The sequence below is a fragment of the Thamnophis sirtalis genome, unplaced genomic scaffold, assembly GCF_051295495.1.
Source record: "Thamnophis sirtalis isolate CommonGarterSnake01/CBP01778 unplaced genomic scaffold, rThaSir2_p1.2 scaffold_11, whole genome shotgun sequence".
Taxonomy (NCBI): domain Eukaryota; kingdom Metazoa; phylum Chordata; class Lepidosauria; order Squamata; family Natricidae; genus Thamnophis; species Thamnophis sirtalis.
In genome coordinates this window covers 26,136,117-26,162,609 of record NW_028261391.1, presented here as the reverse complement: position 1 = coordinate 26,162,609, position 26,493 = coordinate 26,136,117, and the positions used below count along the sequence as shown (strand labels likewise).

The following is a 26,493-nucleotide window of genomic DNA, read 5'->3' as shown; positions in this document are numbered from 1 at the left end:
TCCTACCTGTTTATCTCCCTCCCATCTCTGCCCAGTTGGCTGCCCTGTATTCTGCTTTCCCTGCTGCCCTGGTCTCTGCCATCCATACGACCCTGCACTCCATTCTGCACCCTCACCATCCTGAACTCACTGACTTGTGAAAGGCCTGGCTAGGCACACCTTGGCAGCTGGAGAACAAAGATGATGAAGACAGCTGGGATGGCAGAGATTGGCAGAGGTGCAGCAGCAATGGAGTGCAGGATAGTCAAAAGGCAAAGTTGTGGGTAGATAGGTGGGTGTGCAGAGTTTAAGTGGAGGCAAACACAGCATGACAGAGAAGCATGAGGTCCTCATCTAACATGGCATGTTCCTGGCCTAACAACTGGAACTGGGACAACCAAAACTGCTTTCACCATCAGTGTGGTTTCATGTTGTTTCATTTAAGAACTGCATCACTTAGTGGTAGAACCTCTGGTCCCAATTAGACTTATTAAGCAAAGATAGATGCTGTTAATTGATATGTAATGGTATTATGAATAGCATAAATGCCAAAACTGTGCATCTCTAATGAAAAAGAAAACTATACTAGTTGCAGAATAAATTAACCTTGTACTCTTTGAAAAAGATGTACTCTATAGAATCATTCAATAATGCCTTCCTTTCACATTCTTCCCAAGAAAAAGGAAGTATAGAACCCGTTTAGCATATATTTACCATATTTTGGATACACACTCAGTCTTTGTCAAAGAGAGAACAATTAAAATATAGTACAACTAGTAGTTATACACAACAAGCTGTAGTAGAAGGCTTCTGTTGAGACTTTCAAACTTTTAGTCTATTTCTTGTCCCTACATTTTTTCTGCCTCCTCAAAAAAGAGAAAGCATTCTGTTTCCATTTAGAATGGAATATTAGGTACACTTATACCTGTAAGTGCGTAAAATAATTTTTTAGTATAAGTAAGTAGTCTGAACAATCAGGCTACAAGAGCATTCAATCTTCTTAAATAAAAACCTCTGCCTTTTTTACTTTCTTTCTTGTTCAACCACTGTTTCATTCATTTCCCTATCTATTTATTTTGCTTAAACAACTCTGAACACTGCATTTCACTGAAGTGCATCTGGCTTGGTCTTCTGATTCTTGTTTGTGAATGGTAAGGTTTTGGCTAAGCACCATTACAGGAAGAACTGAATTGACACTGGAGGATGATAATGATGATTCTGTTTCATTTCAGATGTTTAGGTAACCGGTATGCGACTTTTAAACTATTAATTTTAAATGTTAACATTGTTTTGTAATTTATGTCAGTTTTGTGACATTAAGTTTTGTGGCATTTATTCTTAATTGGCATCTTAAGCAATGAATCAGTGATGTAATTGTTTTCTGCTGAATTTGGGAATTTCTTTACATATATTTCTAAAATTCCTTAAGGAAGGAATGCTTGAAAGACATGAATATTTAACATGGATCCTGGATGTCTTGGAAAAAATAAGACCAGCTGATGACGAACTTTTGAAACTCCTCCTACCACTAATGCTGCAGGTACAAAGGTTAATGTATTTTGGGAGTATTTCCCAAAATACTCAAACAGTTGATGTTTTCAGAATTCAGAATGTTAAACTGAGTGTAGCTTGTTTATAATTGGAATGCAAGGTTTTATGTCAGATAAGAAGTCAAATAACAGGTATAAATAAAAAATATCTGCCAACTTTCAGTTTATTGACTAAAATATTTGTCTCCTCTCTGTAATTAACAGTTGTAAGGCTGTGGAAGAAAGACTCAAATCTCAAACTCCTAATATACAGGGAAATATGTTAATTCTAGACCAAAGGTCATTCAATTTCTAGCGTGGTATCAGTGCTAACTTTCACCTTAATAAGTCTTGGTAGAGAGAACTCAGTAAAATTCATGCCTGCAAAAATTCACTTTCAATTCACAAAGCTACTAGAGCAGTGATGCTGAACCTTTTTTGGCTCGCATGCCAAAAGAGGGGAGCGCAGGGGGGGTTGTGTTCAGGTGTGCCACATCCATAATGCAATGTGTGACCCACAGCACACATGTGCACATGACCATGCTCCACCCCCATTTTTAATGCTTTTTTCTCCTTCCCCAAGCTTCAGATGCTTTATGAGAGCCTGGGGAGGATGAAAACAGCCTCCCCTGCCCCCCCCAGAGTTTCCCTGAAGTCTCTGGACCACAAAAAATTGGCTCTACAGGCAAACCAGAAATTCAGGAACAGACTTCCAGTTTGCTTGTAGGATCAATTTTAGCCCCCTGTAGCCTTCAGGGGCCTTCCGGAGGCTTCCCTGAAGGCTATGGAGGGCAAAAAACAACCCTATGAGCAAATCAGAAGTCACTTCCAGTTTGTCCGTAGGACCATTTTTAGTACTCTGGAGCCTTCAGGGACCTTCAGGAGGCTTCCCTGAAGGCTCCGGAGGATGAAAAACAACCCTACGAGCAAACCAGAAGTCACTTCTGGTTTGTCTGTAGGGCCGTTTTTAGAACTCTGGAGCCGTTGGCCTCGCGTGCCCTGACAAATGGTTCCGTGTGCCACCTGTGGCATGCATGCCATAGGTTTGCCATCCTGGTACTAAAGGCTTGAAAGAGAGATGGCAATGACCTCCAAATTGCATCAATAGATCTTGTGAGATTTCAGAATGTGGAAATTTTACGAGGTTTTATTCAACTTGTGGCCCATTTAAAACATTGCTTACATATTCCTGTATAGAAAATCATAAGAATGACTGAAAAGATTCCCATCCTCATTCTATAGTATTTAACATTTTAAAAGTCTATTTTAGAACTCACCCTATACTTTTTATTTACATACGACTACCGATTCTTTCAGTATCTAGCTCTTTTTCTTCTGAGAGTTAAGGTTTCCATCTACCCCTTACCCCGCACCAGATCTTTTTTCCCATAAACCAGACAAAACGGACAGCACAGAGCCTGGCCATGGGGGGAATGGTCTGGGACAGAAGTCTAGGAAATCACATAAAAGGTACTGGAAGTCCTGTGGTTGCCAACTCTGATTTAGGAAAGATGGGTTGGAAAAGTTTGTAATTGAAAAAAAAAGTGCTGGTGGACTTGATACACCAAACGCTTCCTTGTGTGAGAGCCTGGAAGTCCTTGGAAGGAATTAAGACTTGACTTTGATGTTTGGGGATGCTAAAGAAAGTAACATCAACTGGATGGGAAATTTCGATATGCACTCTGATGATGGTTTTAAAAAACTAATGTCTTTCAGTATTCTGAAGAGTTTGTTCAGTCAGCCTACCTGTCACGTCGCCTTGCTTACTTCTGTGCCAGACGTGTCTCTTTGTTGATAAGTGACAATACTAACCTCATAGCTGCCCACTCGCCTCATATTATTATCGGACCAAATAATCCTCCTCTGGCAGCTCCCAGCTCTTCGACAACTGGTACTGTAGTCAATCCTGCCCAGCTTGCCTGCTCAGATTTCCTTTCCTGCCCCCAACACCGCCCTCTTGTCTACGGCCTAAGCTGTATGCTGCAGGTAAGTGCATAGCCAAGAGGATATTCTGAAATAACATTTATTGGTTATGTTACTGTTGAATAAGTACTGCATTGAGGATCTCTCCCTCCCTCTGCTCGCAGAAAGCAATTGTATGTGAATTTAAAGTATCTCAGATACGTTTGAAATTTAATCAGGAAGACATTGGGATTAAAATAGTGTTTTTCCTGCCAAATATTTGGGTGATTATTTCTTACTTTCTAAGATATTTTCTAGAAAGACCATTTTCTTCTGACTGTCTAGAGCAGTGGTCCCCAACCCCTGGTCCGCGGACCAGTGCCGGGCCGTGGAGTACCTGGCACCGGGCCGCGCAGCGGCCGGGGGCCTCCTCGTTCCTCTACTTCGTCTATGTGGCGCCCGGCATTGGTAAGGGTCGCGCGGCACGGTTGGAGAAAAAGCGGCTCAGTCATCTCCGAGTTGCCCAGGGAGGGGCGGCGCGCCCGGGACGGAGACGGCGCTTCCCCGCCCGGCCTTGGCTTGTGAGAAGGAACGGCGGGAGAGGTAGAGAGAGAGAGAGAGAGAGAGAGAACGTCGGGCAGCCGAGGGCGGGGGGGTCTTTTGAGGGGAGATGGGGGGTGCACGATTTTGGCGCGCGTGCGCCCTCCGCGGGCGTGGGTGGGGGGCTGAGAGGAGTCTAACGGTAGCGCAGGAAAGGGGAGGGTATGAGCGCCGCCTGAGGTGGTGAGGGGCAGTCGCCAGATTCAGGCTGCCGCTGCCGCTATTGCAGCGCACGGTGGAAAAGCGGCGGTCTTGCCCACCCCTTCCCTGCCTCCCGCCCGCTCCAGTTGCCGCAGCCAGGGGTGGGGGCTCGGTGCCTGAAGTCTCTTGCCTCTCTTCCAAAATTTCGCATTTGAAATGCATTTTGGGCCAAAGCATCCTGGGAAAGTTATGGAATTCATAATTGGATCTGCAAACCAGTGACATCTTCATTAGAACTTATCGTGCCTAATTTTGTTCCAGAGGAGAGAGAAAATGAACTATAAAGAAAGTCATTTAATTGATGATGGAATGAATTAAGGAGGGTAAATAATTTATATGCTGCTTTGATTCAAAGTAAAAATGAGTCTTTGGAGATCTAAATGTGTGGCACCATAACATGCTCACAATTCATATAAAAAGTTTTTGACTTTCCATAGTACTGTTTATTACTTAAAATCTACATACAAAATGGAAGGTGGGATATGATTCAGGTGTTGAATTGGGAAGGTGGATTTAAAAAGTATGTTTGTATTCCCCCATTTTTTCTTTTACAAAAAAGCATCATGGAAATATTTGCTTGATATATTTTTAGCTCATATTATGGTAGTAATCAAAACAATCTGATATATAAACAATCAATGTGTCGCCGCGAACAACGCCCTCCCACCCCTGCGCGCGCTCAGCGGGCCACGGTAAAATTATCAAAGGCTGACTGGTCCGCGGCGATAAAAAGGTTGGGGACCACTGGTCTAGAGTAATCACATAGCTATAAAATTAGAGTAAAAAGGTTAGGATTGTGCCCATTCACTGTGACTTTTTCTAATGTATCATGAGGGTAATAATACTGAGCATCTACTTTTGTTCTCTAGTAAAAGTTCTACAAAACCAGTAGAATCTCTAGTTTTTTGGGGTAAGTGGGGGAAATAATATGTTCTATTTTATTTTTTAAAATCAATTCTGATGGTTTGCTTCAGTTTGAGAATTCAGAGAAGAATATGTTTAATTTTTAAAAGCATATTATTTCTTGAATTGCAATGATCTTAAACCAATATATTTTTTGATGAATATAATGAAATAGGTATAAAGACATTTTGAACAAATTGTGTGCACTTTAAAAACAAAACAAAACCCTTTTTTCTAAAAGGTTTTTTTTTTTTGCTGCTTTCTATAAAATTGAATAATCCAATTACATCATTTAAGTTTTTCCATTTTCTACTTCAGACTATAACTCTCTGTTGCCCAAGTGCCTTGGTCTGGAATTATTCTACAAATGAAAGTAAAAACATAAATCCTGGCTCACCTTTGGATTTACTTCAAGTTTCTCCATCCAGCTTACCAATGCCAGGAGGAAACTCTGTATTCAATCAGCAGGTAATTTTTACTTGGGTTTCAAAACATGAACAATCCATTCTGCTGAAAAATCCCACAATCCTGTCTTTTACAGCCAGTGGCTGTCCCTCATTCATCACCTTTTCCTGCATCTCCATTGTAGAGTTCATATATTTATATAGGAAGACCGGGTAGGAGTTTGCTTCATGCGAATGTAGAAAGGTAGAAAAAAGAGTGTTAGAAATGAACTTTCTGATAATGTTGGAATATTCATATAAAAGAACACACCATTTCCTTTGTTCCTTTGCAGCATTTTTCAAATGCTAACAAATTTAATTAAAACTTTCAGAAAGACGAATGTTAAGGTTTTTCAGATCAAAAGGCTATTTTGTTGTAACTTACAAGAGTATGTTACTTTCCTGTTTTCATCCATGCATTCATTTTTCAGATATATACCTTCATGCTCTGGCAAAGCCAGCACTAAAATGTATGTGTTATGTAGTACATTACGCATTATGCAATTGTTGCTCTCTTTACAGGTCCGTGCAAAGATTTTTGAAGTAGAACAGCAGATAAAACAAAGGGGCCGAGCTGTTGAAGTACGGTGGTCATTTGACAAGTGCCAAGAATCAACTGCAGGTAAGCACCAAAATGGATTGTGAAAGCCATGAAGCTTTATGGACTTATATTTCATCCAGTGAAATTCATTGATTTTTAAAACCAAGTGATAACTGCATTTTAGTTACCATTTATTGCTTTTCAGTCTTGGATTAAAGCCTTATTCTAGATATATTGGTATTGTCTACTTAGAGTGTAGAAGATGAACTGATCTGGAATGAGTATATGCAAAAATATTCATTGCTACTTTTATTTTTTATCAAAAATGTTGTCATGGGTTTGAAACAACCCCACCTAAGGATGCCGAGTCGTTGGATACGAGATGGGCAGCAAATAAATTTTCTAATAAATAGATAAAGATAAGATGTGATTGCAATAGTAGAAATAAATGCAGTTACTGTTGTTATTACTGTTATATACACGATGTGAAATTAACAGCTGCCAGTTCTTTAGCTTAAGTTGGCCTTCATGCGCACCACGTTCTTCCCAACTGTGATTCAGTGTGTGATTAGTAATATGTGTGGATTGAAACTATTTATGGTGATATTTCCATGAAACTGAATATCATGCTTTAATGGTCTAGATGCTGTTTCCAACTGTTCTAGTCCTGAATAATTAGAATCAATACTTACGTTTATGAGGCTGTTGTTTATTTGTGCAAAAATCATCGTTATTATGATGATTCATCAACATAATCTAAATAATTTCTTCCCCAACACATTGCCAAGAGGAAAATAACAGTGCTAATTTGTATAGTGCTTACCAAGAGGTGGCTGCTTTTCTTTGTCTGAGTTTGGAAGATAAAAGAAGACGGCTCTGGCTAGAAACTATTGAGATCATAGGAAAAACTCCAAAGCTATGGGATAGACTTTGAAGTTGAATGAAAACTTCCAGAACATCTCAGAACAACACGATGGACATACTTCTGTACTATTGCCAAAACTGCATTTGTGTACACACACACACACACACACACACACACACACACACACGGAGTTGAGCTTCACCAAGGTCATCTTTCTTTTTTTCTTCTTGGGGGAGGGGATTGCTTTAAAAGTGATACTTAAAAGTGTTAATTTTTGCTTATGTGTGTGTTGAGAAATCAGTGAAAGAAATACCTGTCTTCCAAAAAGAAAAAAATTGTGAACATCTGGCCTTGCTTCTGTATTTCAAAAATTATGTTTATTGACTATTTTGTCATATTTTGGGATTATTTTGGGAACACTGACCAGGCTATTTTTGGAAGGATTGTTTTGATGTAAGTAAGAAGCTGCATGTACCCCTGAGTTCCCAAGAATCACAGCCTGTCCCTAAGGAAAAAAGAGGAGATAAGTCTCATACCGATATTTATCTTTCTTTTTCTTCCTTTGAAAAGTTATAGTTTCCTCTGGTAAGCAGGCCAACTATTTAAAGGATATATTTTGTTCTATTGTTCCAGTAGTTTTATGCATTTTCCCAAGAGATTTTTGTTCCACATTTCACAGTTGAGCCTCATGGTACTTTCACATATAATTTTAAAATATCAGAAATCTCTTTTCATATTTTAAGTCTACAAAACGTTCCCATTTAATCACATTCAGAGAAAATCTATTTTCTTCAATCCACTATGTTTTTATCACTTAAACTGAATAGACACCCACTCTCAAATATTTATGTCATTTAAAGTTTTCTCAGTGTATGTGTAAGAGTCTACTCAGTTAGTATACTTAACATCTTTAAGGTTTCTATGCTATAGAAACTTTCCCTAATAGGATGCTCTTCAGAGATCTCAGTCTCCAAATCCCATTATTTGGCCATACTGATTGGGAGTTATAAGATCTGTAGCTCAAGCGATCTGGTGGACACTGGTTACAGAAGCTTACCTTATAGATTTACTTAAGTGCCTAATAAACAATAATAGCTTTATAGCTATCAACACATTTCAAAACCCTAGTTATGAATGTAGCAGTTAATTAAGAGGATAGACATAGGACTTGTAGGGAAAGGTTAGTGATAAGGAAGACAATCAAAAGTATTCGGAGTGAATTCCATAAAACAATACAAAGGGCAGTTCCTAATCAATACCAGTTTTCTTCCAACATTTGTAATAATTTTGATGTCACAATTTGAATGTACCATCATTTTTTCTTTTCTGTTTTTTTTTTATCCAGGGGTTACTATCAGCCGTGTTTTGCACACTTTGGAGGTTTTGGATAGACACTGTTTTGATCGTTCAGATTCTAGCAACTCAATGGAAATCCTTTATAACAAGATTTTCTGGGGAACCCATAATAAGGATAACCAGGAGGTATTTACATTATTCATATTCATTTCCCCTAGTGTTTAGTCATTGTATTATTCTTCAATATATTTGCTTCTAGTTGATTTTCAGATTGTGACTCTATGGTCTATATGAAGTCTGTAACGTAGACTTCAAGGTATCAGTTAAAGTATGAGACTTTTTTTTCAATGTTGTGCCACTTCATTTATGTTATGTTTTGTGATTCCAACTTGCCAAGAAACTATATTTTTGATCTGACAATTGTGTACAGAAATGTCAAGTGAACAGCTGTGCCTATAACAACACAATAAAAGTATTTACATTTTTCCAGAAATGATTTGATGTTAGCTGCCCTTTCCCATTCCTCTGGCATTCAAAATAAATTTTATGATGCTGATTCATTGCTGAAACCAAACATTTATGTAAATAACTATTCAAACCATTTCTATAACACTGCAGAGGAATATATTTTTATTTTCACATTCAGGTTAACACTAAAATTACAGGATTGAATATGGAATTGAATACTTTCATTTTAGTATTTGGATTTGATTGTACTTATGTAGCATAGCAAATATGTAGCATATTTGATGGAAGGACATTTCTGATTAGCTTTGATAAAAACAAGGCTAACAACAGGTTCTTTTCTTTTTATCCCAAGTAAGTCCCATTGAGTTCAACAAGGCTTATTGTCTGGTATTTGTAGGATGTACTTCTGAGAAACCAAGGGGAGATTTGGTCAAAGTAGAAATACACATTCAAATACAGGATTTACCTTAAAAATAGAATAAGGAAAGTGTTAATTTCTTCCTATAGATCAGAGGGTCGCCAACCTTGGCAACTTTAAGCCGGGCGGACTTTGTGGACTTCAACTCCCAGAATTCTCCAGCCAGGCTGGGGAATTCTGGGAGTTGAAGTCTGCCAAGGCTTAAAGTTGCCAAGGTTGGAGATCCCTGCCATAGATAACAGCATAATAGTCTAGAAAAAAAACCTAAAATAAGATCAGAACTGATTATTAAGGTGTGTACACTATTTCCCCAGAGATATGTTGGCCCCAACCCTGTTTGCTTTTTGCAAGGCATTAAATGCATAGGCATTTGGGCCAGTGAGTCCTTTTGGCTAGTTGTTTAGTCACTGTTTCAATAATTGTATTAGAATTGTATCTTTTAACCCAAGGATATAGTGTATTATATGCTGTCTCTCTTTGTGTATTTGGGCTATTTTTTTTAAAAATATACCTTTTGTACTCCATCTAAAGTTATCTCATGAAATGAACAGCTATTTCAGTGGTATGAATGTATGAATAAATAAATAACTAAATTAATTAGTATTGGATGGGACAATTCCAAGAGATCCTGGGGCTGAAAGCTAGACTGTATAGGAAAACTAATAGTCCTCAGAAGATAAGCTCCACTCTTCACATTTATATATGAAAGTTATTTGCATTTTAAAAATGTTCAAAGTGAATTCAAAACTCTAATAATTGTGCTATTAATATTAATGCATGCTTATGGTTCAAAATTCTAACTTGTGTCATGCAATTAACTTGATAACAGCGGAAGAAACAAAAAAAAGTTTTGTAAGTAGATATACCAAAATCCCTCAGTATAATATTTACTACAGAGGTTCATTTAAAGTTATTCAAGAATTGCAGTAATTAATGTTATCAAACGAAAGAGGGAAAAAGCTCTGTTTTGTAGAATATCTAACCAGTAAATAGTTAGGCTACAATGCTTTAGAAATCTTAGTTGTTTTTATCATGTATGTTTTCCTCAGTCTTGGCAAAATTGCAGGTAAGTTGAACGCTGTATGAGTTCATACAGGTAGTCCTCAATTTATGATCAGAGTTGGGACTGGATTTTCAGTTGTGTCAGGATGGTTTTTAAGTGGGTCTCTACATAACTTCATTTAATTTTATTAGTGTTTTTACGATAGCCACAGTTGTTTGCCAAATCCAGCATTTCCATGCTGGAAATGACAAAAACATCATAAATTAATGTGTTCCCTTAAAGCGATTAGCTTGCAACTGACAGAACAAATGCTATAATTGTGTACGTGCTGATGTTGGCTTCTGGTTGCAGCTGGACAAATTGCCAATTCTCAGCTACAGATGAATAATATTTTTAGAAAGTTGTGAGTAACTTTTCTGGAATACATGGTCAAAAAACTAGTATGGGAGTGACACTATAGTTAGCTGGAAAATTTGCTTTCCATGATATCTTAATCTCATCTAACAGATGTAGCATTTTTCCTTGTCTTTCATTATGACAAATAAAATACTGATATTATATTTTGGCCATAATAACCATTAAATCATGGTTCAGGTGATCAGTTTAGCATTTGAACCACTAGATGGCAGTTTATTTCTTTATTGAAAAAAGAGCAAAACTAATACAGTGTATCTTCTTTTAAAGCTGGACACCATGATAGAAAGGCCTGAGTATTTTTCAAAATAGTTTTTGTGGTTTTTTTCTTTCTAGCAAGTTATGGATTATATTTTTTGTTCAGTTTCACCATATAATTTTTGAGTCTCTTGTGCATATACAAGAGTGAAATTATTTCATATATACAATTTAAAAAACAGTTAAATTATTTCGTGACCCGTCAAAAGCGCGGACGGCAAAAGCGCGATCGACAAAATCGCGCCTTTGACGTCATCACAGCGCGACGAAAAAGATCGAAAAATTCAAATAAAAATTAATAAAAATTAAATTAAAGCAAGCCGATTCACATAAAGGTAAGGGTTAGGGTTAGGGTTAGGGTTAGGGTTAGGTTAAGGGTTAGGGTTAGCTTTAGAGCGTTAGCGTTAGCGTTAGGGTTAGGATAAGGGTTAGCGTTACGTTTTTCGTTACTTTAACGGTTAGGTTTAGGGTTAGGTTTAGGGTTAGGTTAAGAGTTAGGGTTAGGGTTAGGTTTAGGGTTAGGTTTGGGGGGGTTAGGGGAAGGTTTTAGCTTTATTTTTACATTTTTTCGATCTTTTTCGTCGCGCTGTGATGACGTCACAGCGCGCTTTTGTCGAGCGCGATTTTGTCCTACGCGCTTTTGTGGTGGAACCAAATTATTTATACTGAAACATTGATGAATTTCAGTAAAAGTCTACAAAAAATACTTGAGTGACTAAATTTATTAAAATTAAAGTTAGTGTTAGCTGATGTAAAAGTGTCAATTGGTTGATGTGGGTGGAGATAGAAAAATAAATAGATAAATAAAAAGTTACTTTAGCAGTATGGTTTTACTACTATTTAGTGTTTAGTTTTCTGTATCATGGAGAAAATCTATCCATAGGGTCAGGAAGAATCAACACTGGGCACATAATCATATTTTTCTTAATGAAAGTTGTGGTATCTTTATCTTTGCAAGTTTGTGTAAACAAAGCCTTTGAACATAAAGTTTGCAAACAAAAAAAACCATTGGATTATTTTAACTTGTTAAAAGTGTATTTTAACTTTCTTAATTATATAACATTTTAAAATTATCCAGAATTCTTTAGGAACACATCAGGAAAAGCCAAGTGTTTTGAGGTCATATTTATGACTTGGAGAATAAATATAAGTTGTGTCCTTTTTATTTCATGTTGTCGGAGAATAACTTTTGGAAGTTTTAAGAAATAAAACTTTTATGTAATGTTGGAAGAATTGTCCTTCTGGGTTCAGTTCCAAGTGGGGAAAAAGACACTGGAAACATGGAGGCTGCTTGGAAAGATGGTTTAATGGTGGACAGGACCACATGGCTTGAGGTCTTGGGGAAAAAAGTGATCACGTGCTTCCAGATGTTGGGCGAAGAAGAAGAGAAAGAAGAAGGGGCTTGCTGGGTTTTTTATACTCTGTTCTGCCCCACCTCTCTGTTTCCTGTTCCTGTGTAAGAAATGTATTCTGATTGGTTGTTAGACTCCCATGGGGCCAAGCAGGGGCAACTCTCTAGGCTGTCTTGAGTTTAAGTTTGGTTGAGCTTTGATTTTTCCAAGGTGCCCTGTGGTGAGATGGGTAAAGGGCTAATACTATCATGCCTTAATCTCATCACCCTGGAGCTGAAGGGTGAGTCTTTGTTATGTAGAATAGAATGGCTTGGGCATTTTTAAAAATGGCCCACAAACAAAGGTGGGGGCTATTAAAAGTGACTCTGTTTCCTGCCTAAAACATGTTTCCCCATTTCTTATCCAGGGAAACATATTCTGCCTTTTCAATATTTCCCAGGAAATATCATTTTTCTAGGAGAAGAGTAGATGCTAACTTCCTACAGTAAAAAAATAAGGGACAGAGAGAACTTACTCACAGCAACCTTTATCCCTTCCCTGCCTGCTGAGTATTTACTCAGAACAAGCCTTTAAAGTTTTCCAGTAAAGTCCTTAATAAAAACATCTTATTTAGCACTAAATTATCCATCGGTAGCAAAAGTTTCAGTTCAGTCAACATCACAGTTTAATTTAGCTTCTCAAAGCCATGTTTTTGTGTTCTCATGAACTTTGCTACTACCTTTGATGTTACTTTTCATCTAATTTTGTGGAGAAGATACACAGCCTCATGCTAAAAGTCTGCTTTTAGAGACAATACTGTCTCCTGGTATCGGTTATCATCTTCCCCTTACCCCAAAACTACTTCTTTTGCAAAATCAGTTCTTAGAGCTACCTCTAAGTTCTGATCAGAAACATTTGGCTACTTGCTTACTTTGCTATTTTCCACTGGCTTGCTTTAGTTTCTCTTTAATTTTCATTATTCATGATGTGTAACATTAGTTCATGCAAGAAGCCCCATATATTAAGCATACCTCAGCCTCAACCAGAAGATTAATCTAACCCTTCTAAACAAGCTGAGTTGGAAGAAACATTCACGTCATACATCTTGTTGTCAGTAGCTGAAATTCTTAGAAAAGCTAACACAGACATTGAGTCAAAATGAAACATTTTCTTAAAAATAAGTCTACCCTTTATTTTTGTCCATTTGGAGTGAAAAACTGAATGCTCACTCTTTTGGAAATGAATAAGAAAGCATATGCTACCAGGAAAACAATCGGGCATGATGCCTGCCCTAAATCCTTATTCCACAAGATCTGTGCTAGAAGATAGTTAGAGGATCTTCATTAACTGTTTTCCTAATAAGAAAAGGGCTAACTCATAAGGAATAATTATGGTCTACTTATTCTCTTTCCACTACTGTACAGTCCTATTCTTAAGAACTACAAATGAAATTAAATGGAAAAAATACAATCCATCAATGTAGATCAAACAAATAGATGTGCAGATAGGGAAATATTCAGCAGACCAAATTGTATGTGTCATTGCCTATTGAAATTCTTTTGCATGTTCTATCCCTTACCATAGTTTCCTTGATATTTTTTCTAGTTAAAGGTATCCTTCCCACATCTGTAGAAAAATTAGGTTAAAAACAGAGAATTTAATAATAGAAAAGTTTGATTAGAGTGGCAACTTTAATAGCAATAGCAATAGCACTTAGACTTATATGCCGCTTTACAGCTCTCTTTAAGCAGTTTACAGAGTCAGCATATTGCCCCCAATAATTTGGATCCTCATTTTACCACCTCAGAAAGATGGAAGGCTGAGCCTGGTAAGACTTTAACATCCAAATACTAGAATACTAATTCTAGTATTAGGTTTATGTGAGACTAAATCACACATAGTTTTTGTCTTACTTTGGAACTTGTGAAACTTGTATGAAATTTCTGTTTTCATATCCTTTTAATCCAATTTTCATAAAATATGGCTGCAGCATGTGCTACTATCAGCTATGGCTGATCTACAATAGGCCAATGTTTCTTGTTTAAAGTTGATAAAGTTGTCTGTTTATTGATGTATTAATGTATTTTTCAGCTGCAAAGTGTTTTTTGCTTTAGTGGATCTGTGGTGGGTGATATGGGAAAGGCCTCACTAACACAATCTTAACCTCTTCCTGTCATAGGAGGTGGTTTGCTGATAATATTTGGTTGACATAGGAAAAAGATATACTTTACTTGATAAAGACATTGAGGTTATTTTATAGCAGAATGTTATTTAGCATACTCTAAATGATAAATTGGAAAATTGTCTGCAGATCAGAAGACAGCATTACAAATATGCAGAATGAAATGAAGTTTTGGAAAAATTCAGAAATAGAAAGGCGAATACTATTAGTTGATTTTGCGGAAAGTTGTATAAGAAATTGACTTAACTAAACATTAAAATTACTAGAATTTTCAGTTGATTTCCTGTTGTAAAGATTGAGCAGCAAAGGAGAGATTGCAAAGTTGAGAAGCAAAATAATAATAATGCTGAGGATTATTATTACATATGAAGCTGCAGCTTTTGAATTTTGTTCTTTGATGCTTGGTTGACTTTTGGGATCTTCTTCTGCTTTTGTCAACTAACGTAACATTACAAGTTTGGTAACACACAACTTACTAAGAATCAGCAGTACATATTTAATTTATTTGTAGAGTTTACTATATATTAAGATTTTTTAAATATAGGATGCATTTACCATCCCACAGGAAAGGAACCTATCTTTAACAAGTAGATTTTCAAATATTAAATACTATTTTATTAATCACTATTAAATATGATAGTTTAAGCTAATTTTACTTTTTAATATGAAGTTAAATATGCATCTTTTCTGCTTTAAGCAACTTTGAGCCAACAGCTTGTCTTGTTTGAATTAAACAAACATAGCCATAAAAGGTATTGAAAATCTTCCATACATGGAAGAATTGGGTCCAAAAGTAACCAGACCAGTCTTCCCTTAAAGTTCTTGAAAGTTGGGTTAAAATGATGTGTGATATGATTTCAGTCATCAACACATTTTTAAAAATGATATTCTACACATTTCTGATTATTTGTATTAAGCTACTGCTAAGTGTTCAAAAATTATCACACGTTCCTTTTTAAATAGAAAATTGAATTTAGTTCCTGTAAACATTTACACATTGGTTGCAGAAAGTCACTGTTGTTATTCTGAATTGCTTAAGAATGTTTAGCTTTTGTGAGGAAGAACAAGCTGGTTTTTCTTATTTTTGCTTTGTTTATGCCACTGTCACTCTACCACCCAGTTTTCTAGATCTCTGTTAAACAAGGAAGGAATTTTTACAGAACCGAATCCTGTCATACTTTCCTAATGAAGAGTTTATTGTTTCTTACAATACTATGCCTTGAATTTTTACTAGCAGCAGCTTCCTTACCTCTTGATCAGTGCTATTAGTCTGGAACTTCACTTGGGAACAAGGACTATGGGATACCCTATGCTCCTTCTGCATTGAAAGACCAGGTTAGGGATAAATTACCATGGGGAAAATCTATGTAGTTGCTAAGAATTGACCACAGCGCGCCGACGATACCGCGGCAAGAAAACAGCGAGGTCGAAATTGCACCAACGAATGCACAGAAGCGCGCTGACAACAGCGCGCCGACAAAAGCGCACCTTAAATAAACAACTAATAACAACCTAATAACCCTAACCCTAATCCTAACCCTAACCCTAACCCTAACCCTGAACCTAACCCTTACCTTAACTTAAATCGCGCTTTTGTGGACATGGTTTTGTCGGCGCGTTGTTGTGGGTGTATTTATGATGTCGCTGTTTTCTCGCTGCGCTTTTGTCGGCGTGCTTTTGTCGTGTGCGTATTTGTCAGTTCACGCAATCCATTGGCATATAATCAATCAATCAATTGTTTGCTTAAAAATTATTCCACATCTATCCTTATACTAATAATAGATGAAGCTCTGGTACTTAATTTTGTAATCATCACTGTTAGGATCCTTCATATGAACTTAAGTTGCAGGAAAGTATTGTATAAATTAAGCAGAATCTGGAGCATGTTACATAAATGAAAGACGGAACAACAGATTTGTGGTTCATAGAGATTCTAAAGTTTTAAGGTCAATATTTTTGGTCTAAGGCAGTAAGATACATAAGTATGATGCTATAGATATCCAGATTTTTTACAGCACCCAGCTCATTTTGTAATTTGACTCATCAGATGTAGAGTGGCCTAAGGAAGGAAATGGCCTGAATATTCATACTATTTGTAGTCACGGTGCTGGTAGTGCCTAAAATAGCTTTGACCATGCAGTTTGTTCTTCATAAAGAACCATTTTGTTCTTCATAAATCAAGACGCTGTTGTAAATTTAGTTATATGCAGTCCTTAATCTGCTTTTCCTAGTAGAAAGTTTCACTACTACATCTGCTCTTCCTGGACTCCACCTTGGTTTTAGTCATTGCGTTCTATTTCTGTTCCTAATCAAAATCCCCGTTCATACAATAGACAATATGGACACCTATAATTTTCCAACTCAGAGTAGCTTAGTATAGAATCATTGCCTGAAGATTATTCTGTTTCAATAAATTGTTGCTATTTCTAATAAGCAAATCGAGCTTTATAATTTATACTCTGTGTGCTTTTGGATCAGTCTCTGAAAATCATAAGTTCTGGAAGAGGAGCAAAATTTCAATGCTGGCAATTGGGTGTTGTTATTCTTTTATGGTATTAACTCAATCTCAGGCTTTGGTCTGTAAAGAAAATTATTTTGGATGACCTTGTTTCCAGGTGTTCATAGGAACAACTGTGCTTCTCTGAAACTAGAAGCAAGTGTTTTGTATTCCTTCTAATGGTGTCACTATTCGTTTTTATTTTGTAGTATCACAATTTATATACATTTATATACATTTGTTTACTCTAACCTCCCCTTTTGCCGATTTAATTTATTTCACATTTGAGGTTGAAGATACAACTGGAAAAAAGGTCTGTGACAAATGGATACCTAAATTTTTAAGTTTTTATTATTTTAGTATTTAAGCATCATTCTGTTTGTTCCTCATGACCAGAGATCTTCATGAGCTGGTCTCTGTTGAGAGGAACAAGTGACATTTATGTGTGGGTGACTACCAGAAAGTGGTAAATTTCTAGCAAATTGGAGAATTGGAGATAGTGAGCAGCTGTGGTTTCGCTACTTCACTATCTTGGGGTTATACAGATGGTAAAGAAAAGGAAGAGGAAGAACAGGATGTTCTTAGCTGTTTTCCCCTTCTACAAAGCCAAAGCGTGTTTTGCAAGTGTTTTAGTTTCAGGTGTAAATGGGTACATTAGAGCATCTGCAGGGCTTTGCCAACTTCAAATGAAAAAAAAAACATCAATTTTTTGTCCTCCTCCATCTTTGAAAGTTCTGGGATCCAGAGAAGGAATGATGGTGGATTGCAGCCCCCAAGCTTCTAATTATTATTATATATAATTTATATCTGGTAACTTTCAATTATTAATGTACTTTTGCAGATAAGATGAATTGAAGATGCATCTCATAATTCTATAATATGTGATAAACACTAGAATAATGTGTGTGTCTGTACTGTATATATATATCCATTTCCATAATATATATATATATATATATATATATATATATATATATATATATATATATATATATATATATATATATATATATATATATATATATCCATTTCCATAATTCTATATGTGATGAACACTAGAATATTTGTATTTGTGTATGTGTGTGTACATAGTGTTCATTACATATTATAGAATTATGGAAATGGATATATATATATATATAGCTGATAAAGGAGGAGAACCTGTGGCCTAGTGGCTAATATAGCTTCCTAATATGTAATACAGCCCAGGTTCGAATCACAGTAAGGGTATGGCTAGCTGATGAGAGCTAGATAGCTTGAAATAGAGCTATACTAGTCTCTCTTTATTTATCAGCACAAATGCAAATATACATACACATATACATATATACACTCCTGTATTATTCCATTCAATATGAATACACACACACACACACACACACACACACACACAAACACACACACAAACACACACACAGGTATTGTGCCTAAAGTGGAACTAGAATTCATGGTCTCTCAGTTTCCAATCAGTTCCCAGTCCGATGCCTTAATCACTACACCAAACTGGCTCTTATGTTCTATTATTTATTTTTAGTCAAATGTTAATGTTGTTTTGTAATTTTTGTGGATTATGGGCAAAATCTACTGGGTAACAGTTTTGTGATGTTTTTATGAATTAAAAACACCAATACAATGTACAATAAAAGATGAAATATACAGAACTTGAAACAAAACCATGGAACAATGGAATACAATTAAAGAACCTATTTAGAAATTTTGAAGGCCAGAAATAAATTAAAATATTATTAATTATAAATACCTGAAGGCTTTAAAAGTAAAAACAGTAGTTTTTTTAAAAAAAAGCTATCAAAACTCAGTTCCTAAAGCATTCCCTTATATCCTTTGCTATTTTTTATTATTATTCACAATTCTATTCTATGTTGGATCAAAAGTAGTACTCCTTTGTTTTCCTATTCTTTCTATTTTTTTTTCAATCTAATGGAATACTAAAAAGAAATCATGTAAAGGTTTTTGCTCAGTCTTACAAGAGTTCAGCTGAAGGCTGTTACCTCTCCAGATCCACAAAGTCTCCAGGTACTGAAAAAGGACATCATTCATTAGGGGTAGAGATGTAAAGCTGGATATCATCAGCATACTGATGGTTTCCCACCCCATGTTGACAGATTATCTCATCCATCAGCTTCAGATGGACCTTAAACAGGAGTGGAAAGAATACTGAATCCTGCATAACACCACATAGTATAGACTCAGAGTTGGACCTCTCATTTCCTATCAAGATTCCTTTACAATACCACCATCCTCTTACCAGCCATCTAATCAATCCTCCCTCCCTCCCTCCCTCCTTCCTTCCTTCCTTTCTTTCCAGAGAATCTTACATTTTCTGAGAATGCATTTAATTAAGAAGCTGTTCTTGAAATGCACATTTTGTCTCACTTCTCTGGGCAAGCTATCTTCAAGGCTGTGATTAGTCAAGAATAAGGTCAAAGAAACCCAAATAAAACATGATTTATAAGTCTAAATAAAAGTGTAAAACTCTAATAAAATATTCTTATGTAATATTCTTTAAAATGTTCTAACACTTAAATGAATAACACATTTGATTTGTGATTTAATAGGTTGCCTCTAACGATGAAGCTGTTGTAACATTGCTTTGTGAATGGGCTGTGAGTAGTAAAAGATCTGGTAAGCACCGGGCAATGGCTGTAGCTAAACTATTGGAGAAGAGGCAAACTGAAATTGAGGCAGAAGTAAGTTATCTGCTAGTCTTCATTTGTAAAGGAAAATTTGGTTCAACTTTTAGAAATCAAGCATGATGTTCCTGATCTCCAATGCAAATCTCTCTACAGAGAAACTTTAGAATAATTCTAAAGGAGCTTTAGCATGTGTCTCACATTTTTGGACAAAACAATGAAAAAACATTTACACATTGACTTCCTAGCAACGTATTATGACACATAATCAAAATTGTATAACTTAAAGAAAAATATTAAACTGCAACTTTAAAATGGCTGAAATAATTTTTCAGGCTATGGTTAGATATTCTCTTTTACCACATCATGTAAAAGAAGATATTTAAATATAGTGAATAGATTCAATAGCTCCTTTTTATTCATGTAACTCAGGAACCACCATAGTAATATTTTTAATTCATGAAGGCTTGCATTAATTGTTTTATTCAATGTATATAATATTTGTATGCAACCTAGAATCTCATTAGTCTCATTAGTCGCTATTTACAGAAAGGTTATAAAAGATGTCCCAGTGTTGAAGAGTGTATTTATTTATTTATTTATTTATTTATTTATTTATTTATTTATTTGTTGAATGTATACCTTCTGCAATCAACTGATCCCTGGTTTACAGCAAATGAAAGCATAAGCAGCAATAGTTTTCATATTTTAAAATGTCCACAATAGAAAATAAAATTAACAAATTTATAAGATTTATAAAATTATAATTGAAGTTGAGTGACTTTTGAGGAATAAATCAATGGTTGTACATTTGGAGCAATACCAAAGAGCTGCCTAGAGACATGGAAAATTAGAATTTATTAGACCTCAATATTATGACTTTGCAAAAAAAAAACACTATCCTACTTGGAACTGCCTATGTGCTGAGATGCTCTTAGGTCTTAATAGTTCAATAGAAAGACTCAAGTCAGTGGATAAAAATGCCAAATCCAGTCTAAACATCTGTCTGACTGTGCTACAAACCATAATAATACCATCAATGCTATAAATGGCTGAGCCATTCTTGCGTCATCGTACATTGCTGGAATTATTAACTGGACAGTGTAGACTGAAAAACTAGAAAACTGTTGCCTATTCACTATATATTACATCCCTGTAGTGATATTAATAGATTATACCTGCCTCCAGAAATGAAAGCAGAGATTTACTTCTGGTGAAACAAAATTAAAAAGAAAAGCATGCGCTGGCTTTTCCAAAGGTGCTTTTTCAAAAGAAACTGGGCTTTGTTTTTCCTAGAAGATGTTTCACTTCTCATCTAAGACGGTTCTTCAGTTCTGATTGAATGATGGAGGATGGAAGGATTTATATTCTTCGCAGTCATCTGGTCATTAGCACTAATTCTGAGAGTTGTTGAGGCTACTTGGAAATTCATCTGTGCCAGGGTTGGGTTGCTGGCAGCATTACTGCCAGTTCGGTGTGCGTGCAATTTTGCACTCCGTGTGCATGCACAGTTGCCCATAAATAGGTCTGTGCATGCACATAACATTAAAAAATGAAAAAAAAACATGCTGCCCCGACTGGGGAACCAGTTCGGAGGCATGGCAGGCCTGGGTTGCTGCTGGTTTCCGCAATCTAGGCTGGCAAACCACTATCGGTTCGCCCGAACCAGTAGGAACCCATCTCTGATCTAGGCTTTCAAGTTCATCTAAATAGTGCAAATGAGTATGGAACCTTCTTGGAACTGCTGAAAGGACTGTGTTGTAAACAGGAGGTATGTGGTGTCGTATCCCTACCTTTCTGTTGAGAGAGGGCTGTTTCAAATTTCTTTTGGTTCAAACCTCTTTTAGCTTGAAAGAGGGGTCAAAAAGGCCATCTACATTAAGAGTGAACAGCCCTCTCTTAACAGAGGGGGAGGGAACACGACATCACATACCTCCTGTTTAGATGAAGAGAAACATTTTGAAGGAACAACAGTCTAGTTGCCTTTGAAACTGGACAACCATGACCTGGATGGTCATGAGAATTTTCATAGACATTGGCTAATTATATAAAAGACAGCCAAAAACAACAATTAATGGAAGTTAAAAATGTGAACTTACTAAATGTAGAGGAAACAAAAAATTGAATTTCAAAATATTGTAATAAAAACAAAAACTGAATGCTGTCAATGAAAAGCATTATATAGTTTAATTTTTGCCAAGGATCAAGAGGAAAGTAGTTTCAGATAAACCTAGCACAGCCTCGAACATTAAAAAAAAAAAAAGAAACTGAATTTGGGCTGTGGAAGACCAAGCTGTGCAATCAAGGGCACTTCAAGTGATTCCAAGTGCAGATTGTGCAAAGAAACGGATTCCAAGTGATTCCAAGTGCAGATTGTGCAAAGAAACGCAGAAAACAGTAGATTCATCTTATGGAAAGAGATTACACAAACTGATTATAAACAACAACATAACATTGTCACCAAAATGATTCATTGGGTTACATGCAAACTCTATCACGTACCCATAATGAAAAATGAGTGGGAACATAGAACTGAAGAAATAGCTGAAAATAAACATTAAAATATTGCTACATACAGAGTATAAAGTTTTGGCTCATAGCACATCAGATATAAAAAAATCTGCACATCGTTAAAAATTTGTTTATGTGGATTGCAAAAGGCCACACTGCTTGGATCCACACATATACTTGACCAATAAATAACAATATTCTAGTTTCTTGGGTATTCTAAAACTTGATGTGTATGAAGACCAACCCCAGCTAAGGAACTGGTAGCTATGACTTCACATTGTTGTTAACAGATAATAACTATCAATCAAAGTTATCTTTTATAGTGTTAGTGTGTGAGAGCGATGTAGGAATAGCCTTTCATTTCTTTAGCAAAAAAACAACAACACAGTGATGCTGGAATACAGTTTCTTAATTTATACTTGTGTTTTACTAAGCTAAAATTCAGGTAACTCTTAAATTAGATTTCTTCATAGATTATCACATTGTTCCTATTACAAATGAATTGAGAAGTCATTTCTCCTTAATTTAGCTGTTCTTTTGCTGGAAAAAGAGGGGAAATGATTTTTTTATAGCTACGATACCACAAGTCTATTATTTTATTTTATATACTTTTATAGAGATGTGGGGAAGTTGAAATCATGGATGAAAAGGAGTCCATTTCTTCAGCATCATTTGCTGGATCTAGCCTGCCTGTTTTCCAGAACGTTCTCCTTAGATTTTTAGATACTCAAGCCCCCTCATTACGTAAGTATCAAATTATATCTGTTCCAAATTAGGATTAAATACATTTAACATTTTTCCAGCAACTGTATTACCTTTTGTACCTGCTTGGATTTATTGGGTATTTAATAAAATTCAACTCTTTTATCTATTGTCAGCTGATCCAAACAGTGAATATGAAAAAACTGAATTTGTAAACCTAGTGCTGCTTTTTGGTGAATTCATACGGCATGATGTTTTTTCGCATGACGCTTACATGTGCACTTTAATATCACGTGGAGACTTATCTGTCGCTGCAGCTTCTAGAGCACGTTCACCAACTGGGGAAAACATGGATGAGCACTATTCTAAGGAACATGATGTGAAACTTGAGGTAAGGAGTCCGTTGCTGCCCTATCATGGTGATGAGATGCATATAAATTTAATAAATAGTGTATGTATGTAAGATTGGATTATTTGATTTCTGAATTGATATGTAATGTTAGAAGAAATCTGAAACAATACATTTACAGGACAATTTGCGATTTGCCATAATCTTTGGGTATCTATGGCTGCTAGTGGATGAAACTCTTAAATTAGATTTCTTCATAGATTATCACATTGTTCCTATTACAAATGAATTACAATTACAATTGTAATTGTCTGGCTTCCTATGGTATTGATAAAACAATATCAGTAGAAGTAGTTACTTTTGAAAAAAAAACTTCAATGAACTTTTCTAATTCAAATATTTCCAAAAATATACAACTTCCTGGTGTTTTACAGTAATAAAAATAAATAGAACAAAGTTTAAAAGTCACAATGCAAGCACAATATTTAAAAATAATAATGAAGCAATAATAAATGTTACAGAATCCTTGTGCCAATGCATGCCAGGCAACTGCAACTTGAGAAATCCTGAGAAGCACAATTTTGAAAGGTCACAATAGTTAGTGCAAGTCTGTTATTCCTGTGTGGGGACACCAATATAGGAGCGAAGATATAGTTAGAATTTGCAAGCAAATTTTTGGAAACTCCCCCCCAATACACACACACACTATAGAGGCTTTTGCTTCTCTTTTTGAGGTGTTTGATAAAATCCAATAATTTCTGTGGGGCAGAGGTGGTATTCAGCAGGTTCTGACCAGTTCTGGAGAACCACTAGTGGAAATATTGAGTAGTTTGCAGAACTGGTAAATACCACCTCTGACTGGCCCCACCCCCATCTATTCTCTGCCTCCCAAGTCCCAGCTATTGGGAGGAAATGGGAATTTTGCAGTAACCTTCCCCTGAGTAGGGAGGGAATGGAAATTTTACAGTATCCTTCCCCTGCCATACCGAACCAGGCTATGCCCACAAACCATTCCACACCTACCAAGCCATGGCCACAAAACCAGTAGTAATTTTTTTTGTATCCCACCACTGCTGTGGGGTCCTTGGTGTTTTTCTTGCAGATGTTTCACTACCCAACCAGGTAACATAAACAGCACTGGGGAAACCAGAAACCCTCCAGAATCAGCCTTAAGAAAAATCTTAGAGATGGGATATGATTGGGAGAAGGATAAGAAGCACAGTTGTGTGAGAGGAAATTTACAAACATATATTTAAGACTGCTTATTATTTGGAACTACAATAATTACTTTCCAGCTTTTAAATACATTGTAATTTACGGTGCCTTAGAGAAATTTGTAATCCTGTAGAGCAGCCAAAACTGGTTTGCTACACTTTTTCTTCCTCTTCATTGAAGCACCTGATCCCACAGCAGAAAAACTCATTTCCTGGGAGATCATTCATTCAATTGTAAACAGTTTTACAGGCTGATCTCCTGAGTAAACTCTCCTCAAGCTTCTTAATTGTATTGTGTTAAGCACATACCAAAGATAACCTATCTTGATTGTAATGTCCATTGACTATTATAAAGTATTCACTCTTCTTGCATATACCGTATTTTTCAGAGTATAAGACACACCAAAGTATAAGACACACCAAGATTTTGAAGAGGAAAATTTAAAAAAAGTTTTTGCACTCTTCACACCTCTAAAATATGGCCCATTTTTCACAAAAACAGGCTGGGGTTTTTTTGTCAAAAAATGGCATGTATAGCTTTTAGGAGGCTTATAGAGTGTTCCTGGGGGCTGGGCGCAAAAATGACAAAAATGGCCTGTGTCTCACTCATTTTTGCTCTTCCCAGCCTCCAGGAGCACTCTGAAAGCCTCCTAAAGTCTATGCATGGCCATTTTTGCAAAGGGGGCGGGGTTTCAGGAGGCCAAAAATGCTGTATTCAGTGTGTAAAATGCACCCAGTTTTTCAGCCTCTTTTTTGAGGGGAAAAAGGTGCGTGTTATACTCGGAAAAATACGGAAATCAGTAATCTTTATTATGCTTGAATTCATATAATTTGTTATCAGTCCAAAGAGTTTTCACTACATTCTGACTCACATTTTTGTTTTTGTCTCTTTGGTGACAATTAGGAACATAGTCTTATGGAACACATGTATATTGACTCAGGAACCACTAATATTTTTGATGATGTAGACAAGAATGACTTTAAGACAGACTTTGGTTCGGAATTTCCAGTAGGTTTAACTCCTTATTTTAAACCCACAAACTATGTATTTATTCATTCTTCCCTTTGCCACATGACATCATTAAATATGCTCTGCTTGCCTACTGTACATTTCTTTTCACATTTTCACATACCTCAATTTGTTTAGAAGAAATCTACTTTCATTCTGAAAAACAGTATCACGTTAGGTTTTCAAGCTTCTTCATTTAGTTTCACTAATGTTCAAAATGCCAACGTGTTGATGGCATCATGCACAAGTTCAAGTATATCTTCATATTATTTTTGTTTTTTCCTTTGAAAACCCTGAAATACAAATTCTTTCATAGACCTTCTAGCCATGTTCACCCTTATTTGTTACTTTAATATGGATAGCCACATCATCTGAAGCAAATTTCAGCATGTAGAGTGCCAAGATTCCAAAGAGAATGTTTGCGTATAGTGTGATGTGTAGAAATAAGTGCTCCTGAATAATCAGTCATCAAAGATGAATGTTTCCCATATTATAAAATAAGAAAAATCAATAAATATGTTTTACATTTCTTTAATATACAGTATTGTACAAAAGCATACTATAATTGTTTTCTTGATAAAATAGAAACTATTTGTTTTAGATGTTTCTGAAATAGGTCAATCATCATCTCCACCCATTTATATAGAATTAACTGTAAGCATTTAATTCAATGTTAGCCTGGGTATAGAGGCTCTTCATCTTATTGCGTGATGAGCTATTTCCAAACTTTATATCAGTAGCAGGGAAGAGTTGAAAAAGGATTTTTTTAAAGAAACTCTGTCTGTTGGGCATGCTAATTGAGACTGCTGCTTATTTGAAGTCAAAACGAAACCAAACTGAAATGTCAGATTGCCCACTTTCTAAAATCCCGGAGAGCTACTGCTAACTGACAGTAGTAAATTGGTACTCATCAGTGGTATGAGTCAATAGGAATCCTGTGGTAATATGATTGTAAATGTGATTGTTTCACTTGCAAATTGCAGTGAAGGAACTAGATGTTTAGATATAACAAGATTCATATTAGCTGAAAACTTACAAATATCTGCATGCATATTGAACCAGGTAGTTCTTGACTTAGAACCAAACCTTTAGTGAGCCATTCAAAGTTATGCTGGTCTTCGAAAGTGTGCTATATAGCCCATAAAACACTTCTGGATTTTATATATACATATACATATACATATACATATACATATACATATACATATACATATACATATACATATA

General features: G+C 36.0%; 1 protein-coding gene across 2 annotated transcripts in view; it reads left to right on the top strand.

The window, feature by feature from the left end:
* Window positions 1-26,493, top strand: part of MED12L (mediator complex subunit 12L) — a 192,006-nt gene that overhangs the window by 23,487 nt on the left and 142,026 nt on the right. The window contains exons 6-14 of one of the 2 annotated variants that reach the window (XM_087725381.1): window positions 1,409-1,519; window positions 3,225-3,494; window positions 5,433-5,582; window positions 6,080-6,179; window positions 8,309-8,445; window positions 19,407-19,538; window positions 22,610-22,736; window positions 22,871-23,085; window positions 25,162-25,266. In XM_087725381.1, coding sequence (XP_087581507.1) covers window positions 1,409-1,519; window positions 3,225-3,494; window positions 5,433-5,582; window positions 6,080-6,179; window positions 8,309-8,445; window positions 19,407-19,538; window positions 22,610-22,736; window positions 22,871-23,085; window positions 25,162-25,266 — 1,347 coding nt within the window. The remainder of the gene's footprint in view (window positions 1-1,408; window positions 1,520-3,224; window positions 3,495-5,432; window positions 5,583-6,079; window positions 6,180-8,308; window positions 8,446-19,406; window positions 19,539-22,609; window positions 22,737-22,870; window positions 23,086-25,161; window positions 25,267-26,493) is intronic. The other variant, XM_087725382.1, reaches the window with a different exon arrangement.